This window comes from Onychomys torridus, chromosome 4 (genome assembly GCF_903995425.1).
Source record: "Onychomys torridus chromosome 4, mOncTor1.1, whole genome shotgun sequence".
Classification (NCBI taxonomy): Eukaryota; Metazoa; Chordata; class Mammalia; order Rodentia; family Cricetidae; genus Onychomys; species Onychomys torridus.
Window position 1 is genome coordinate 85,273,328 of NC_050446.1, and position 20,406 is coordinate 85,293,733.

At 38.5% G+C, this 20,406-nt stretch overlaps 1 protein-coding gene across 2 annotated transcripts in view; it reads right to left on the minus strand.

Annotated features, from left to right (window-relative positions):
* Nucleotides 1-20,406, minus strand: part of Ano3 (anoctamin 3) — a 247,920-nt gene that overhangs the window by 98,044 nt on the left and 129,470 nt on the right. For both annotated transcript variants that reach the window (XM_036184793.1, XM_036184794.1), the window contains 3 exons: nucleotides 12,359-12,459; nucleotides 8,776-8,820; nucleotides 2,935-3,066 (listed from right to left, as the gene is read on the minus strand). In XM_036184793.1, coding sequence (XP_036040686.1) covers nucleotides 2,935-3,066; nucleotides 8,776-8,820; nucleotides 12,359-12,459 — 278 coding nt within the window. The remainder of the gene's footprint in view (nucleotides 1-2,934; nucleotides 3,067-8,775; nucleotides 8,821-12,358; nucleotides 12,460-20,406) is intronic.

Below are 20,406 nucleotides of genomic sequence, written 5' to 3' on the forward strand. Positions count from 1 at the left end.
GGCATAGATCCATCTGGATCTCTGTGAGTTCAAGGACACACTGGGGAACAGAGCCAGGCATGGTGACACACGCCTTTAATCCCAGTGCTAGTTAACCATAGAGATCTGGAGGTCTGTACAGACAGACAGGAAGTGATGTAGCTGGGCAGAGAGAGGAGGTGAGATGCAGAACAGAAAAGCATATAGGTGTGGATATACAGGCAGTAGGTCTCTTTGGCTGAGGGTTTCCAAGTGGTAAGAATGTGGCTGGCTTCTTTCTGCTTTTCTGATCTCTCAGTTTTTACCTCATTATCTGGCTCCAGGTTTTTATTAATAAGACTGTAGAGCAATTCATCTTACAAGGGGCCTTGCGAGTGTGGATGATATTTTCAAAGCAAAGGGGGATTTCATAATGAGAAGGATGGATTTGTTTAAATGTTTACTTTATAATGTACTGGGAATCTCCAAGCAGTAGAATGAACTGGATCTTACTAGACTGGCGATACTCTCTGCTTCTAGGCACTTTATCTCCGTGAATGATCAAACACCTTTCTATCAGACATTTCATCTGGGGTATTAATTATTTTCTATCCCTTGCTTCCTCCTCACCCTCCATATCAAAAAGGTTACCAAGCTAAGTATCTTTCCTGTTGAAGCACCTTCTCCACGGAGCTACTACCTCGGTCCTGTGTATTGGTGCTCCTGACCTAGATTGTGAGACTATTATCTCCTTAACAGGTTTTACCCAGCTTTGTTTATTTCCATCTGTACAGTCGACCATGTTATTACATTTTGAGTTCCTCAGTATTTAATATTATGTGTCTTATTTCTGACTTCAGATATATTAAATTCAGAGTATCAGTTACTATAGTGAGCAGAAAAAATATCTACCAATCTTTTTCTCACCACAAGATTTAAGGCTACCAGAGCAAGTAGTTCTTAGGCAGATAAGTTCAGTTTTCAAGGAGGTTGTATTATGGAAGAATTAAGTAGGTAGTATAATCAACAAGTGAATAAATAAATTCCATCTGGTGTATATGAAGAACATGTAATAGTATAATGATGTAGTAAGTGACTCAAGGAAGGTACAATAGCAAGAATTTTCTGATATGATCTTACTTAGATAATGATAGTTAATATAGGCAGACTGGTGGGAAGAAAAACACCCTGCAAAGCTTAGGGGCATGATAGGTCAGCAGAAGAAAAAGTGGTAAAACTACTGCTGGACTTCACTAGAGCAGCTGAGTCATGGGCCCAAGGCTTGTGTACCCTATATGTCACAGTCTGAAGGAGGGGGAGTGAGAGAGGTACACAGGATGCAGCAGGGTGGCCCAACCCGAAAATAATCAAAAGCTGAATTGTATGATAAGTTCAAGTGGGACACTACTAGGGAGATACAAGCCAGATGTTTTCATGATCTGATTAGTGTTCTTCAAAGACTGAGCTGGTGGTTCCTTGAGTTTTCAAAGAACAAGAAGAACATTTTGTTTCACCTTGTTTGGTGCCACCACAGATCTTTAAGATCCTGTGATAGTACAACAGAAAGCTGATGAAGGTCCCTGGATTGTGAGTTCTCTATTCATGGGAGTCCATGCTCTGTCTTGCCCTGATTTCTCCAAAGCTGGAATTAGAAAGGAAGGCTCTATATGTATCTCCCGGATTAAATCATAAAATTAATAGGATATTTTAAGGAGGAGAAACTCTAACTGATATTTTGGCTGTGGTAGAGATTGGGCTATAGTTCCATCAACTCCCACACCCCAGAACAAAGGTTCACCCAGATATCCAGAATGGCATCTGTGGGCTCCACAGCCTTGGTCCCATACTAAATTGTATAGTTTACAATTTTACAACAATATTTTGTAAATATTGTGCATTTTGCCATCTCTGTATTTACCTGATTTTATTTCATTCTTGTCTATAGCATTTGACTAAGAGGATCATGAAGGCAGAGGGCAGAACCTGTGCCATAATGAACCTTGTAATTCAATTAATGACCTGTAGAAACTCAATAAATCATAGTAGAATGAAAGCATGGACAAATAAACAGTTATAAAGGAAGGTAAGGAGAAAGAAAAAGGCTTGGCAGAGAGTAAGAGGGAGAGAGAAAGATAAGAAAGTTAGAGACAAGTAGATTTCTCTAAAGAAATCCTCAATTACTGTATTTTAATAGAGTAAATCAAACCATGCAAATACTAAATGTATTTTTAAGTAAAGTTATAGTCTCAGTAATTCATCAATTAATGTTATTGTTAGGTGCAATCCTATTATTGTTGCAATTATTTTTTAAATGAATTATTTTCTACCGTAATAATTTTTAAAAGATTTATTTAATGTGTATGTGTGTTTTCTTGCATATATGTATCTATGCCACACATGTGCCTGGTGCCTGAAAAAGTCAGAGATGGTATTGGATGTTTTGTAACTGGTGTCACAGGCTGTCCTGAGCCTCCATGTGTATGCTGTGGATACCCTGTAACTTGAACCACACACATTCATAAGCCTCCATGTGTGTGCTGTGGATACCCTGTAACTTGAACCACATACATTCATAAGCCTCCATGTGTGTGCTGTGGATACCCTGTAACCGGAATTACAAACAGTTGTGAGCTTCCATATTTGTGCCAGAAATTCTTCTGTGAGAGTATCAAGTTCTTTGAACTGCTGAGCCATCTCTGACGCCCACATAGTTATTACTTCAAAAGACTGTCTAGGTTACCAGCCTATAGATTAGTATTTAATTATGGCTTGACCATCTCTGAATTATGAAATCAATATAGAATCAAATGTTCATTTAGTGCTGTACCTATGTTAAATATAAATTATAATAAAATGATATTCTCAACCTAGATGGTAAGCAATGGGAATGTCCTCAGTTATTTTTCTTCTATAAACATGCTTGAGGTAATGCAAAGTACAAAGCCAGGACATAGAAGAAAAGAGATGAGCACTCACTGGTGAATCCTGGCTCTGCTGAAAGGACCAGTGTAGCAGTCTGACTCCTCCAGTTCTGGAAACGCTGACTTGTCAAGAACCATTGGGTTTTGGGACATCCATTTTTTTATTCTTTTGAAATAATTTTGTACCCTGGAACCAAGTCAAATTCCAAAACTAGATAATGTTATGTACAGAGCTATGTGAGTTTTTTTTTATTAAATATTTTTTCATTTTACAAACCAACCACAGTTCCCCCTCCTTCCCTTCTCCCACCCCTCATATCTTCCCCCACCCACCCCTCATCCAGTCCTCAGAGGGGTAAATCCTCTGCGACAGTTTTCTTAAATACTAGAGAAAAAAGATTCCAAATACCTATGTGGTGATATTTTATTTGTGTAACACAATAAAGCTTTTCTGAGGATCAGAGGAAAGAGCCAGCCACTATATTAAACATAGATGTCAGGCAGTGGGAGCACATGCCCTTAATCCTAGCATTTGGGAGGCAGAGATTCATCCAGATCTCTGTGAGTTCAAGGCCACACTGGGAACAGAGCCAGGCATGGTGGCACACATCTTTAATTTCCAGCACTAGTTAACCATTGAGGTCTAGAGGTCTGTACAAACAGACAGGAAGTGATAGAGCTGGGTGGCAAGAGGAAAGTGAAGTAGCTGGGCAGAGAGAGGGAGTAAGAGGGCAGGGACAGAAAGGCATGTAGGCGTGGGTATACGGGAAGAAGCTCCTTAGGCTGAAGAGTTAGTAAGGTGGAGTTTTCTGTGGCTTGTCCTATTCCTCTGGTCTTACAGTTTTTACTCCAGTATCTAGCTCTTAGTTTTTTATTATAAGACCTCTTAAGATTCATCTTACATACCTACACCATACACAAACACACACACACACACTCACACACACTCACAAGTAACACATATACCTACACCACACACACACACACACACATACAGTATCCATACACATCCACACTCATACATATACACACACTTCTGTTTTCTCACAGAAAAAATAAATAGTAAAGCAAGCCCCACATTTATTTAAACTCTTTTCAGAGAAATAATATCTCCATAGAAAATTACCTTTCATAAAGATGGCCATAGGAAGGAATGTTATAAAAGGCAGCACAATATAGTTCTAAAGCTATATATATATATATGTGTGTGTGTGTGTGTGTGTGTATATATATATATATACACACACACACACACATATATATATATATATATATATATATATATATATATATATGTAGATTACTCCCTGGTTCTTTAAAAATGTGTGAAAATTTGCATGTAAATGAATAGATATATAGGTATGTTAATTGGAATAATTTCTATCCTTTTCCTTTACAGAATAAAAAAAATAGCAAAACAAAAGACTGACCTTCAGCATTGATTCTGAAAATCTGAATTATGTTACTATAACAACAGCTGTTTTCATTTGAAAAATACTAAGTAGTGTTTCCACAGTGATATGGTGTAATGCTTCAATAGAGAAGTCAAAATTACAGGACAGAATATCTCTATACACAAATACACTGTGTCTTAACACGGGTTTTGCCCAGTTCTTGAACTTTAGAAAAAAAAATAAGACAGCAAAGGGCAGGCAGCAAATACTGTATGTTAAGAATTAGTTCATTTAAAAATTAAATCCTCCTGCATGAGCATGAATTGTTGAATCCAAGATTGCAAAAAGACAGGGACAAATAGCCAAATGAATGGAAGCACACGAATTATCAACCAAAGGCTGTGGAGCCCCCAGGTGGATCAGGCACTCTGGATAAGTGAGACCATTGAATAGCTTGATCTGTTTGGGAGGCATCCAGGCAGTGGGACCAGGACCTGTCCTTAGTGCATGAGCTGGCTGTTTGAAACCTTGGGCTTACACATGGACACTTTGCTCAGTCTGGAAGGAGGGGACAGGACCTGCCTGGACTGAATCCACCAGGTTTAAATGAATCCCCAGGGGTGCCTTGATCCTGGAGGACATGGGAATGGAGGGGAGGGGTTGGGGGAAAGCGGGGGTAGGGGCGGGAGGGGGGAGGACAGGGGAACCCATGGCTGATGTATAAAATTTAAAACACATAATAATAAAGAAAAAAATTATTTATTAAAAAAAAGAATTAAATCCTGCTAAAAGGTTAGGATGTAAAAATCTTGACCACTTCTTACCAAGTAGGACCATCACTGGGATGACAAGCATTTCAGTTTTGGAGGGACCACAATGTTTATTTTAAACCTAAACTAACAAGCAGTTTTTGAGTTATTTGTTTTGTTGGTTCTCATTATAAACAAAGCACCTGAACTGATAGACTATCACTGTATCCTGAGGCCAATGCAAAGACAATTAGAAAACAGTACAGATCAATTTCTCTAGTCTATAAATTCAGCATTGCTGTTGGAATATGCATATTAGATGGAGGAGGAGAGCTGAATTTGCCAGTTTCTGCAGCTAGACACAACAGCTCAATGCTTGAGCTTATGTTCTCTGCTCTAAAGAGGAGAAGTGATCCCATTTGTCCTACATCCAGCAAAGGGTCAGAACAAACCAAAGGGGTAACTTCAAGGACACTTGGAAAATATAGATGGACTGTAGCACCTAATGGCCTATGATCTCTGGCTAAATTAAAACAATCTAGAAATAAGAAAACATCTAAAATTTACAAAAGAAAGGTAAGATCACCATCTTCTACTAAAAAGAGAAAAACAATAATATCAACTTAAACCTTCTTACACATTTTCTGAGAAGGGAAAAAATGGTCTCAGATGGTGAAATATTGCAGTGGGTAGCTGTTCCAGCTTTGACCTGGAGGTACTACCCATATTGAGGCTTCCAGTAACTGTCACACCTACAAGGCAGGGCCTAGACAGGAGCCTTTATGACCTGAGAACCGGATATGCTAGCCCTCTTGGTTCCTGGACCCTGGACACTGGAGGCAGACTGAGCAGAGTTCTCCAGAGAACACTGCTGGACTGTACTTCACCTCTCATTGACCCTGTAACCTATCCCTTTACTTATAAGTTACCCCACAAAGTAAACCTCCCTTTTAACTATGTGGAGTTACCTTAATACTTCAACCAATAAAATGTCATCAATCCTGGATTTGAAACCAGATTCTAGAGTCTAATTAATTTATTCCCTTGAGCCTCATTTAATATTTTTCATTATTAGGTACAATGACATCTTGAGAACTAAATGGACAATTGAAACAGTTCCATGTGTGCTCAGTCAAGGTGATAAGGTGAGAAATGAAGGCTGAGCTACTGCTTGCGTTGCTACAAACTTTGACATCAACACTATTGTATTCTCAACATCCAGACATGTTTATCATCTTGGGCATCTTTTAAAGGCTAGATTTTCTGATAAAACAGGAAGATTACCTCTAACACTGTTTTAGTGTCTTTTATTAAAATCTGGGGGCAAGGTAAGATAATTCTATGTAACCTAGAAATATAGATCAAAGGGCTCTGAGAATCTGACTAGAATGCAAACCGTCAAACATCTGGGAAAGCTCTGAGTGGGACTTTGGGCTTGGGGGTTAGGGAGGGCCATAAGAGAGTCTGTTATTTTTCCTTATTTGCCACACTGGTTACCTTTTTTTCTATCCTCATTGCAGGCTATTTTGATGATGTCTTAATATTTGAACATGAAAATGCTTTGTAAATAAAAATCAGATTGTTGCCATAATAATGCTTTAGTTATTTCCTCTAAAGTGGCCCAGAGATATGATGACCTTCAGAAGCTAGATAATTGCCTAGGTTATTTATGCTTTAGTGTTTACCAGCCAAAGTTAACCATGCACAAACATATTTTCTATTGCAATAAAGGAAAAACACAAATAAAAATAAATGTGTGCATTTGATATAAATTTTATACTTTGTATAGTTTTTGCTGACTATGCTTAAAAAATAGTGTAAACAATGATCATTTATGCACACCTTTCACATGCAGAATTTACAGTTTTTCTCCTAAAACAAATTGAAATAAAATTCACAATCAGTCTTCTCCTCAAGTGAATATGGAAACAAACACAAACAAGCAACAGAAAACTTTTCTTGTCATGTGATGCTGATGACCTTTACTGTTTGATGTGTACCCCTCACCACTTGAATCCATGAAACTGAAAAAGTGAAGGAAACTGTTCACAAGAAATGAAATGTGAGAGGCAGGTTTTATTAGTATTCCAAATACCTAATTTGAAATTTTATGATTTTAAACAAAACAGTCAACATAAAATATCATTGAAACAACATGATACAGTGTTCATTTTTTAATTTTACTTGAAATGTTGAGCACCATAGACAAAAGACCATTTTAGAATTGTTAAAGTGTTTCAAGTTGTAAATTTAGAATTTAATATACTAATGTGTATGATTCATTTGAAATTTAAGTTAACTTCAAAATCAAGCTGTATTTTTATGTAAAATATTTTTATAGATTTTAATATTCAAAATTGTATTAAAAATTTAGTTAAATCTCTGAAAAGTGACTATTCAAAAATAAATCTATTAATAACATAGTTGAAAAGTTAGTTCTGTAACAGACCCTATGTCTCCAGTTGCAACTGAGGGCTACATGGTTATCTGGAGTCTGATCAGCAGCCAGGAACCATGTTAGTGTCCAAGGGCTATGCTGCATCTGGGGCCATATAGACGTAAGTGGCACATAATGTCTAGGCCAGGGCTGCAGCTGAAGGCCATGTGTGGATATGTGGCCCTACTTGCAGCCAGGATCTGTGTTGATTTCCACAGCTCCTCTTGCCACAAGGGTCATGCAGATTTCCAGGGTCTTGGCTGTCACCTGGAGCTGTGTTACTGTCCAGGAGCTATGCTGTCACTGGGATCATGCCAATCTCAGTGGCCTGCACCATAGCCTGGGGCCATGGTAACATCCAGGCCCAGGCTGCTGCCCAGGGCCATGTCTGGGTCCATGGTCCTGTTGCAGCTGGGGTCTGTGTTGATGTCTGTGGCCCTTGTTACCACGGGGTGCACGGGAAGTCTGCATAATGAAATCAGAGGGCCATGCTCAAGCAGTTCCACCCTTTGCTGGCCCTGGGATAGCGGGGCCCTGTCCCTTGCTGGACACGGCCCCACACCTCACCACAGGCAAGAGAGAACTAACCCTGATGGCATGGGCTTAGGGGAGCTATCTCCTCCACTTATCTTAGTGGGTAGGCTCCAGTGGACTGGATTGACAAACTCAACTACCATTCAGGGCCCCAGCCAGGCCTGGAGTTTGCCCACCCAAACATCTACCCTATCTTGGACTTGCTGGAGCTCATGAAGGGACTACTACTGTAAAATCCTACTGCTGGATCTGTGTGATATCTGAGAGGAGATTCTGTGAGATCCAGTGATAAAGATACCAGAAACCAGTGGCCTTGAGTCAGACCAATAACTCATTGCAATGAATATTTGCAAGTAAAGCTGCATGGACAAATGGAATCCTGTGTGACATACCGAGGCTCCCAAAGCCACCAGATGTGTTCGAGTGTCGGGGAAGATGGAGGACTGAAGAGATTTGTTTTTGTTTTTGTTTTGTTTTGTTTCTGATTTTTGTGTGTTCTGTTTTGGATTGGATCGATTTCTTTTTAACTTTCTTGTGGGGACACTGCAGGGGTGAGGGAAGGATATGGTGGAGGGACTTCGAGGCGAGCAGAATTAGGGTGCATGATGTGAAATTTCCAAAGATTCAATAAAGAAATTATGTTAAATTAAAAAAAAAATTGCTTCAAAGAATAAATGTAATTTTCATCCTAAAATTTTAACCGAAGACATGGGTAATCGAAGGTGTTCTTTATGTTTTTGTAAATGACAAATTGATAATAAAAATGTGAAGCATTCACTAACCTGCTCATTGATTTGTTCTTCTGGTCAGTGTAGTAACATTTTTTCCTGAAAAAAAATTAGAAATCATCTGAAGAAAATATAGTTAAATGAGAAAATGGCAGTATTCAACAATATTAAGTGTATCAACACTCCATTTTCATATACTTAGGAAATTCAGTCATTTGGAATTAAGCCATTATATTGTAACATGTAGACCAATAAGTGTAAATTTCAGAAGTATAATGATAATTTAACAAAAATATATAAGAAATATAACAAAATAACTATAACAAAACACTTTTAAATGCATGGGTTATTTTTTGATACATTGTTATTAATTATTTGAAAGTCTGTCTTCTGTAACTCAGTACTTACTAACTGGATTATTTGTTTTTCATGCTATATAAGGTCTTCAATACAATTGTCTTTCTATCCATCAATCTTTTATACACATATGTAATTGTCCCAATTTGGTTCTCTGTTATAATCATAAAATACTGAGAAAATAGTGTCCTGGGAAGAAAAAGTTCATCTAGTCTTATACTTCCATGTACTATTTCATCACTGAGGGAAACGGGGCAACAACTTAAGGCAGGAACCCATAGGCAGGAATTGAAGCTGGGGCCACAGAGAAACATTTCTTAGCAGCTTGCTTCTTCTGGCTTTCTTATTTTGCTTTCTTATACAAACCTGGATCATCTGCACAGAGATGACACTGCCTATGTTGGGCTTGGTCCCTCACACATTAATCGTTAATCAAGAAAATATTTCACAGAAATGCCCATAGGCTTATCTGGTAGTTTAGCAATGAATAACTATGAATTCAGAGCCCAGGGCAGCACATGGTGCTGAGAATGAATGTTCAGGCCTGAACATGACATTTATACCACCCTCTCTAGGGTTCAGGGAACACCATGGAAGTGGAGGCATGAACAATGTGAAGAGTCAGATGAAATGCTATCTTCTGGTCTGGGGCAGTCATTGCAATCATGAGTGTAGCCAAGGCTGCCTGAACTAGGACATTGTAAGACTAAATCTGTCAATATTCACTCATGGATATGAAGAGACTGATGGGGCCCTCCCCCTCCCTGGGGAATCACTGGCTATTGATTGATGCTGGAAAAGTGGGAGTCATTGTCTTCAGTTATACACACAATGGTGAGCCCACCATTGGGTAGTTTCAAGTCTGTGACCATGTGGAGAACCTGGTTAAGCTTAGTAGCTCATGAAATAAAACAAGAATATGAGATTGTTGGAAAGAGATTTGCAAAGAAGTATAACAAACTTGGTTTCAGAGATAGCAACTGTTATGGCAAAGGTTAACTTATTTATGAGTAATTTACTCTATATCCTTTTATTGGAACTCAGATATCTGATATTTGAGCCTTCCAAAGTGACCTTCTAACTTAACCACTAAAACACACCTCAGAAGCTCAGTGAATCCCATGGTAGTGCAATTAGTAATTGATCATCAGTTATAATGTAGTTAAGGAGCTCTCTGAGATAACATACTTGATTTTAGTCACAGATTGTGATGGTCTATCTCACTTGTCAACTTGACAGGATCTGGAATCAACTAAGAGACAAACTGCTGTGCACACCTGTGAGGGAGTTTCTATAACAGGTTATTTGACCTGGCAAGATGCACCACAAATGTGAGTGGCCTTTTGCCTGGCAGCACAAACCCAGGAGAAAGAAGATGGAGGCTTTGTTTTGCCTGTTTTCCTTCACCCTCCCGCTGGTAAGTTCATCTGTGTGTTAATGCTGCTGATGCTGCATTCTGCACAGACATCAAAACCCAGCTTCTTCAGGGCTGCCAACGGGGAGTGAATACCAGTGATTCTCCAGGAATCTTTCAGGCAGGCCTAAAACACCATACTGGGACTGCTGAGACCCCTTGCCCCATCTATTGCTAGGTTCCCAGACTCTTCAGTGTGAGATAATCATTGTTGGACTGCCCAGACTGTATCAGGGAGGCCAATCTATTAAATATCCTTTACATAAATTCAGCAACTGGGTTTGGTTTACCTAGAGTAAAACACAGGCCATAGTCTTCATAAAGATTTAAAATGTTCTTGCCATACTCCAACACTAAATTCAGATGTAGAATTTCAAGGCTTGCTTTGTCTAATTAAATTTGCATTTTAGAAACTTCTTTCATTTTTTTTTTCAAACATAGACAAAAGTTTAAAAGGCGTGTATATATTCCAAGTGATTTGAAATTTTCAGGCTTTTGTTTCTCTTAAATGAAATGCTAGGTTTACATTTACTTATTTATTTATTGCCGTGTGTGTAAGCATCTGGGTGTTATGGCACTCAGATGGAGGCCAGAGGGAAGTTCTTTCCTTCTGCCATGTGGGGACTAGAGGTCAAACTCAGATCCTCAGGTTCAGCATCCAGTGCCTTTACCTGCTGAGCCATCTTTCTGATCCAAAGTAAATATAATTTATAATGAATAATTCATTCAAAAATAAAATCTTGTTCTTTAAAAAGCTATGTGCTTTTGTTAATTAAGATGATGATGATGATGATAATAATGATGATGATTTTATACAGTAGTCTGTCCATATTCTAAAGGAACTAGTTCCAGTGTACTCTGAATATACAGTACTGTATAGATATACAAAGTTATGAAAAATGGCCTGGTATTTTTTTTTAGCTAACCTTCAGACATCCTTATGCACATTTAAAATCATTTCTAGATAACATGAACACAATATAATGGGAATTTTATGTAAATAATGTTTAATTGCTTATTTCTGCACAAAGACTGAGGTTGCATCTTTCGAGGTGTTTCAGATGTCTCAAAATGCTTGCATCAGCATCTCATCTTTTATCTTGAATGATCTTAAGCTTGACATAAGCCTTTCCAGTGTATAACAGGAAATTTTCAAATTTTTTATTTGCACTCAGTGTTCACTTACACTTACTTACTATGGTTCTTGCAATCTCATTTTCCCTGAACCTTTTACTCCTTCTTAGCATCTGATGGGATCTGTTGAACTCCACATTCATGGAAATACTCTTGTTATCATTTGAGTCAACACTCTGCATATAGTGTGTGCACTGCAAAAGCTACAGTGGCACATGATGGGGGAATTGGTACATTCGACATCAAATACCAGATAGTCAAGCTAGGCCAATACGTATCTTTGCCCAAAAGAAGGACTGAAAATTCTTGAAAGAAGGTCATCTATTTTTCTCACTTACTGATTGATATTGAGGCCAGCGCCCAGAAATTGTCCTGGATGACCTGGTCTGAAAAACAATCCTTGCTAACCATTATCAGAGTTATATTACACTCACATGAAATAAGGATGAGGATTGATCGTGGGAATTGCTTAAAGTTGAAATCTGAAAATAATTGTGTTACCTTATCTCTAGGCAAGTCTACCTTAAAATGATATTACATGTACATGGAATCAGAAAGCTTACCAAATCAGTCAAACAATATAGGGGAAAAAACTGTCTAATATAGCCTAAAATTTAAAAGAGAAATAATTTCCTCTGAGTAAAATCCACATTTATTGCTGTTATGTGTTACAAAAGACAGAGTCATCCTAATAATATTGAGAAAACAAAAAGAGATAATACATAAAAGTACCTGAAGGGCACCCTGATGTTCAACCTCTCTGCATACTTGCACAGTGTGTCCCACGGAATATGAATTTTAATAAACATAATATCGGGGTTTGCAATAGCTGGCTGAAAAGGGATAGCAGAGAGGTACCATTATTTAGAGTCAGAACTGATGAAATTCTACCATAATTCTTTTCAAAGAAAGAAACATTGTTTCTGTGGCTATTTAAGGATCATTCTTACATATAGAAAGGGAAATTATATGGTCAGAAATTTTTGATAAAAGTATTTAAAATATTAAATGCCATTAAAATGTAAATGTGTATACACCCTTAAGTAAACTTCCTAAATATACAAGTGCTGTAAATTATTTGCAGGGAACTTCCTTCAGAGGCAGTTGGTTTGAAACCTGATGGACATGCATAAAAAGGAAGCTCTTTGTGTCAAACATGGCCTTTTGATAACACAAGTCAGAATTCCCACACAAAACATCATCACTCCCCTGGAAAGAAACATGTGACCCAGGAATAGTCATTGGGGATCTCTGACTGTACAAAAGAACCTCAGTGCTTTCACTTCTGATTGTCAAATCGGCAGCAAGCTTCTCCCTTCACTCCCTCCATATATTCTCCCACCCTCTGCCATTTGAAACGACACAGTTGATGTCTTCTTGTCTTCAATAAAATCTTTCCTTTCCCCAAAACACAATGTCATAGTTGCTTAGCAAGTGCAAGGACTAGTGGGTCCTTGTCCTTGCTCGGTTACTGGGCATAGGAAACAGACATCGTCGTTCTCTTATATTGATCATTATTAAAATCTAGATCCCCCTTTCAGAGCAGTTATAAGATAACTAAGAGTTATTCTTCGTGTCTGATAATCAAGACCCTCATTTTCACTCAGAGAGTGCCTAAACCACTGAAAATCATCAGAAGTCTTTAACTACTAATTCATTTATTCTACTGTCACTTTTTTTTTTTTTTTTTTGAAGTGCCTATCTAACCCTTCAACTATTTGCTGGGTACAGTGATTTTATTCCTAGGAAAATGAGTTGTTTAAGTGATAAGATGCACTTGGCATGGTGGACTGTTACATTTGTAAGTCTAGTGAAGGGATAGGATTGTGCAAATCACCACAAGAAAAACAGTACAAGACACGCAAAAGGCAACAAAATGTCTAAAGCCCCCTTTCTAATTAAAATGTTTGTTTTTATTTAAAGGTAAAATATTGTAAAAATTGTAATGGCCCATGCCAGAAGTAGACAGAGTATGTTAAGTTTCTATAGGTCTTTATATGTAGTTCGACATTAAACATATTATCTATGCTTGGGAAAACATCTATAATTTTAAGTATTTTTTTGGAGAATTTCATGCATTTATAAAATTTCAAACACTTCTTTTTCCATCCAACTCCTCTGGCACCCCAACCTCTCAAATTCATGACCTTTTCTCTTACATAATTGTTGAAAGTAAACACACACACACACACACTCACTGGTGAATCTATTAGAGTTGCAAATAATATACAATTTTACAAGCACTACTTATTCATTCAAATAACTACTTAAACATATTTATAATCCATCTAGATATCTGTCATTGATCAAGGTAAAAGAAGAGGTTGTCCTGATGATATTGCCAGGCTCTTTATAATGACTGTTCCAGAATTAATGGAAAGGTTTCTATATAGGCATGATAGAAGTAATTAAAAAAAAAAAAACAAAAAAAAACTTTGGCTGCTAGAACTCCCATAGAACTAATGAGGGCCTGCTTAGCATGTTCCAGATCAGTATTTGAACCTCAGCACCATGCAACAAAATAAAAATAAATAACTAAATTAAATTTAAAGCAGAAAACTTAAGCCTTCAACTTAAATGATTCTCTCATCCAGAACAAGTGGAAGACGTGCTTTATGTTCTAATATACTTCTTTGGCCTTCTTTGTATGAAATTGTTTTCAAGTGTTAATCAAGGTCCTGGTTGATTTTAAGAAGCCCACGATTCTAATTATGTCAGCTAGTCTTTCACTTGCAGAGCACAACTTACATTCTTTTCACCCTGCCTACCCCTTTAGAATTACATGGTATTGTGGCAACAGCATGGCATTTAGATCCCAGATACTCAAGAACAAATTCCATCTGTACTCTTGGTTAGCTTTATAACATTTGGATAATTAGTTGGCTCTCTGATTCTCAGATTTTTTTCCCGAGAAATGGAGGGAGTTTGTCTCTGAGTTGAAGGAGGGAAGTTACAGGCTGACTGTGAAATACCTGCTCCTGACCGTGTCTGGCTGTCAGATGACAGTATTCATCTCAAATCAGCTGGTGTTTAAAACACAGGTAAATTGATCCAGCTGGGATCTCCTGCTCCCTGAATCTCTCTTTCCCTTGAAACTTGCCCTTCATTACCCCTACTCTCATCCAAGTTGTTCATGTAAGATCTCATCCATTTCTCTGTCATTGGGCGATCCCTGTGTCTTTCTTAGGGTCTTGTTTTCTAGGTAGCCTGGGAGAATAAGGAATAACAGACCATGATAAATGAAGACCACATGAGAACAGGAAGAAGCAAAGTGCTAGAGAATTCCCCAGAAATCCACAATGATACCTCCACTGTAGCCTACTGGCAATGGTCGAGAGAAAGCCTAAACTGACCTAGTCTGGAGATCAAATGGCCAAACACCCTGTCATGCTAGAACTCTCAACCAATAACTAATGGAAGTGGATGCAGAGATCCTTGGCCAGGCCCCAGGTGGAGCTCCAGGAGTCCAATTGTTGAGAAAGAGGAGGGACTGTAAGAGTGTGAATTGTTGAGACCAAGATTGGAAAAAACGCAGGGACAAACGGCCAAACTAATGAAAACACTTGAATTATGAACCAAAAGCTGTGGAGCCCCCAGCTGGATCAGGCCCTCTGGATAAGTGAGAAAATTGAATAGCTTGAACTGTTTGGGAGGCACCCAGGCAGTGGGACCAGGACCTGTCCTTAGTGCATGAGCTGGCTGTTTGGAACATTGGGCTTACACAGGGACACTTTGCTCAGCCTGGAAGGAGGAGACTGGACCTGCCTATACTGAATCTACCAGGTTGAGCTGAATCCCCAGGGGAGTCTTGGCCCTGGAGGAGATGGGAATGGAGGGGAAGGGCTGGGGGGAAGGTGGATGCAGGGGCGAGGGAGGGAGGACAGGGGAACCCATGGCTGATACGTAAAATTAAAACACAAATATAATTTAAAAAAAAAAACAAAAAACAGGTAAATTATAAAGCATCCTGAGGATCTGTCATTTTGCTCCTCTGTAAGTAGCTTTCTGGTTCTTCTTTGATGGAGCTTGTATCTTGGTTTTGAACACCTTTGATTATAGGATTTGTGGTAATAATAAGCATAAAGCCAGGGACAACTTAGGATTTGTAAACAAAGGCAAAATGAAGAGAAAAAAAAAACAAAACAAAACAGAACAAACACACAAAAACTACACCATGGTCTCTGATATAAGTTAAACAGCTAAATATTTTTTCTCTAAATATAAATTGAATATAAACTATGAAAACAAAATAGTGTTTGTATAAATGTTAGTTTGGGGAAGAGATTGACTTTTGTTCGTTGCTACTATTTAAAAATGGTCTCATCCACAGACAGTTTGCCACTGCTGCCTCATTCACATCACTTCCGTCACACTCACTCCTACTTCCTGTCTTTGTCTCTTACATCAATCTCCTCTTTCCTGTAGTGTTTTCCCTTCTATTATGTGAAGACATATGGCATGTTTATCCATATGTCTGTATGATTTAATACATTAATTCTGTATCAGACTCACCATACACTGAGGAGATGAATGAGTTAGTTAACTTTCATTTTATTTACTTCTACAATTACCATTATTTTGTTGTTATTATTATTATGTTCAATTATTTTCAGATGGGGTCTTTCTGTGTAGCCTGCATTTGTTTGGAACCAGTTGTGCAGACCCAGCTGGCCTTTAACTCATGATTCTTCTGTCACAGTTTGCAGAGAACTGAGACTGCCAATGGGTTCCGCCATGCCTGGTGAGCTAAGTTATTTTGAGTCTACATTTTGTCTAACTTACACCTGAGCAGGAAATAAGGAAAACAGGGAACGCAAAGGGCCTGACTTTCTGCAATGGGGCACTGTGTCAGGATCCAAAATAGCATCAAGAACAGCTTGCCTCTTGCAGGTTCTTAATTCATTGCTGTCAAGCTCTTGATGTGAAATAATCTAATCACCTAAAATAAGGGGCTGCTTTGGAAGGAGGAGTTTTGCATTGCAGTGACTGTCATCACTGGGTAAAATGTCAGGCTAAGTGCACACGGCTAGAATGTATCTCATTTTCATGCCTTACTTTTAAATGCATACATACTGAAAGACCATTTTAACCTGGATGAACTCATGTTTTCTATAACTTCTCAACTTAATTTCTCCTTTGTTTTGCCACCATCTGAGAACACAAAAGTCAACTGGTTTCATTCTCTGCTGGTAGCAGGTGAGCTGATGCGATTGGTGACAAGATGGTACAGGCAGGGAGAAAGATCACCTTCCCTTTTAGAAACACGAGCTGCCAATCTGGGTCTCTTCTGCTCATCCCCGCTGAAAGCAGGCTTCTCACAGGAACAAAACACCCACAACCTTCACACTTCTCATTATTATCTAATTATTCCACCCAAAATTCCCAAGGGGAAGAACACTTACTCCCGGGTGAAGAGGAAACTTAGAAATCATGTTTTCACAAAGTTATTTGCATGATTTGGATTCTGAACAAAGAAAGGAGTATGTGGTCTCTCAAGGCATCTTCCATGTCTAGGAGCAAGGCAAATTGCCTTTATGAACTCAATTAAGAGATGGAAACCTCCTAGTGACAAATGACCTTCCTGTGCACAGAGATGTCCCCTGAAATACACACTGCCAGTTGATGATGCTTTCTTTTAGACACTGTTCATACTGGCACGAAGTTTAGTGACTATTTGAGTTCTCTCTGCCAGACTCAGCATTTAGCTGTGGTGCATTCATTTGTAAACATGGACAGATTTTCTTTTTTTTGAGCTGAGTATTGATCCCAGGGCCTTGTGTTTGCTAGGCAAGCGCACTACCACTGAGCTAAATCCCCAACCATGCCTTGCAATATCTTCACAAAACTATTTACCGTTCTATCAACAACAAACCCTAAATATTTTCAACTCAGTATTTATCAAATAAAATTGAATCCAACATACATAACATTCAATAGGACAAACTTTGAAAGCTAATTAATGTTTTAAATGTTCATAATACTGAAAAAAAATTGAGGGGTGAGTGCTGGTCACTAAACTGATATCCTTGAGCACTCAGGGCATGTAAGGGCTCTACCACTATTCTGTATCACTAACCTTAAAACACTGGATTTGATATTTCAGAGAGCTATGAGTATTTTCAAATCAATGAGTCTTTAACTATAAAAGCATTTTATTTCAAGATTTACTTAGTTTATATTCTATCATCTAAAACTCTTGCTTAACAGGATAATTCAGAATGTTGATTTTTTTGTAATAGTAGTGATGTGGACAGGGCTCTCAGAATCTCTGTTCTTCACTGTACTTGACCATTATCTCCCTGGGATATGTGAACATGCTCTATGACACTCCACAACTAGATATTATGTTACATGGATGAGAGTGAGGGTAATGAAGGGCAAGTTTCAAGGGAAAGAGAGCTTAGGGGAGCAGGAGATCCCAGCTGGATCAAGAACAGAGAGGGAGAACAAGGAATAACAGACCATGATAAATAAAGACTACATGAGAACAGGAAGAAGCAAAGTGCTAGAGAGGTCTCCAGAAATCCACAATGATATCGCCACTGTAGACTACTGGCAATGGTCGAGAGAAAGCGTGATCTGACCTAGTCTGGTGATCAGATGGCCAAAGACCCTAATGGTCATGCTGGAACTCTCATCCAATAACTGATGGAAGTGGATGCAGAGATCCTCAGCCAGGTCCCAGGTGGAGCTCCGGGTGTCCAGTTGTCTTGTCAAGAAAGAGGAGAGATTGTAAGAGTATGAATTGTTGAGACCAAGATTGGAAAAAGCACAGGGACAAATAGCCAAACTAATGGAAACACATGAATTATGAACCAAAAGCTATGGGCCCCCCAACTGGATCAGGCCCTCTGCATAAGTGAGACAATTGAATAGCTTGAACTGTTTGGGAGGCACCCAGATAGTGGGACCCTGACCTGTCCTTAGTGGATGAGCTGGCTGTTTGGAACCTGGGACATATGCGGGGACACTTTTCTCAGCCTGGAAGGAGGGGACTGGACCTGCCTGTACTGAATCTACTAGGTTGAGCTGAATCCCCAGGGGAATCTTTGCCCTGGAGGAGATGGGAATGGAGGGAAGGGCCTGGGGGGAAGGCAGGGGGTGGGAGGGGGGAGGACAAGGGAACCCATGACTGATATGTAAAATTAAAACACAAATATAATAAAAATAAATAAAACTAAAAAAAAAACAGAGGACAGATTATTCTCCATGGGTTATGACTCTATAAAAGGAACTGATCTCTTTCTGCCAATACAGACTGCAAATAGCATAAGGATGCAGGTAAGATACTTTGTTGGTGGATTTGCCGAGTGGATATGTAGCAAAAAAAAAAAAAAAAAAAAAAAAAAAATGAGGATGCTCTCTAAGGGATTAAATTTACCAAAGCAATAGGCACCCAGTCCTCAGGAACTGAAATGTGTCAAGACCTTGAAAGCTTCAAAGAATATTCCACAGTCCAGGCACAAAGACATTTTGGAAATATCTTGATTTAGGCTGATTTGGTTCTGCACAGAAACTGAGCAAACAGCTCAATCACTTCATATCAAAATTCTCAACTCCAAAATTCTGAGTGAACAAAATGGGTTTTATTTTAGGATGCCAAATCTGTGATAATTTGGACTCATTGTTAGAAGACTAAACTGAATAATTTCAAGAAGTCTTCACTATGTTGAAACAATATATATATATATGTTTTGTGATATAATGCTAGAATGCTTGTTTTAGAAAAATGTTTTTGTTTATTTGTTATCTATTTATTGTAACAGGTTGATTTATACATGAAACCATAAATAATAAATAAAGTTCTAATAAGCTAAATGTAAAAACTTTTTCATTATCAAAATCAGGATCATATTTTGTGAAAATACCTGTAACAGACAAAATAAATTCTTGTAAAATTAAATTTAAGGTAAAAGTTAAGGGCCTGATGAGATGGATCAGCAGGTAAAGGCACTTGTGGCCAAGCCTGATGAAATGAGTTTGTCCCCTGTGCTCACATATTAGAAAGAGAGAACATACTTCTGCAATTTCCCTTTTACCACTACATATGTGAAGGCAGATATTTGTGGTGCACACACACACAGGCATAACTAAACATACACACACTAAATAGAGAAGGACAATACAAATGCATAATTTAGTGATTTTCGTGTATATATTGGTTTTTTAAGACAGGGTTTCTCTGTGTAACTTTGTGCCTTTCCTGGAACTCACTTGGTAGCCCAGGCTGGCCTCGAACTCACAGAGGTCCTCCTGGCTCTGCCTCCCGAGTGCTGGATTAAAGGCAGGCGCCACCACAGCCTGGCTCGTGTATATTTTATAATCTTTGCCTTTACTCTTTCCTAAAGACATTTTTCAAATTTTATTTTGGGGATTTTAATGATTATAACATTTTCTGTTTCCCCAGGGCCTCCTCTCCTTCTTGTCTTTCTCTGACTTCTCCCCTTCCTCTTCCTTCCTCTGATCCCCTTATCTTGAAACTTACTCCTAGTCATTTAAACAGTCTACCTTAAAAAAAAAAAAAGTAAAAAAGTGAACAGAAAACATGAACAGCAATCTCACTGGTGTGTTCCCTTACCCCAACCCTGTGGTTTTCTCACCTCTCACCTAGACAAGCAGGTGAATGATATGTGCTTATTTTCTAATATCCACTCTTGCTAGTGGACTTCATCATCTACAGCATGCTAGCATAGTGTACATCTCTCTTCTCAGAGAAGTCATTCTTACTGCTTGCCCTAAGGCCTCCACATCCTCCAATGTACAGTCTCTGTCTTGTCTTT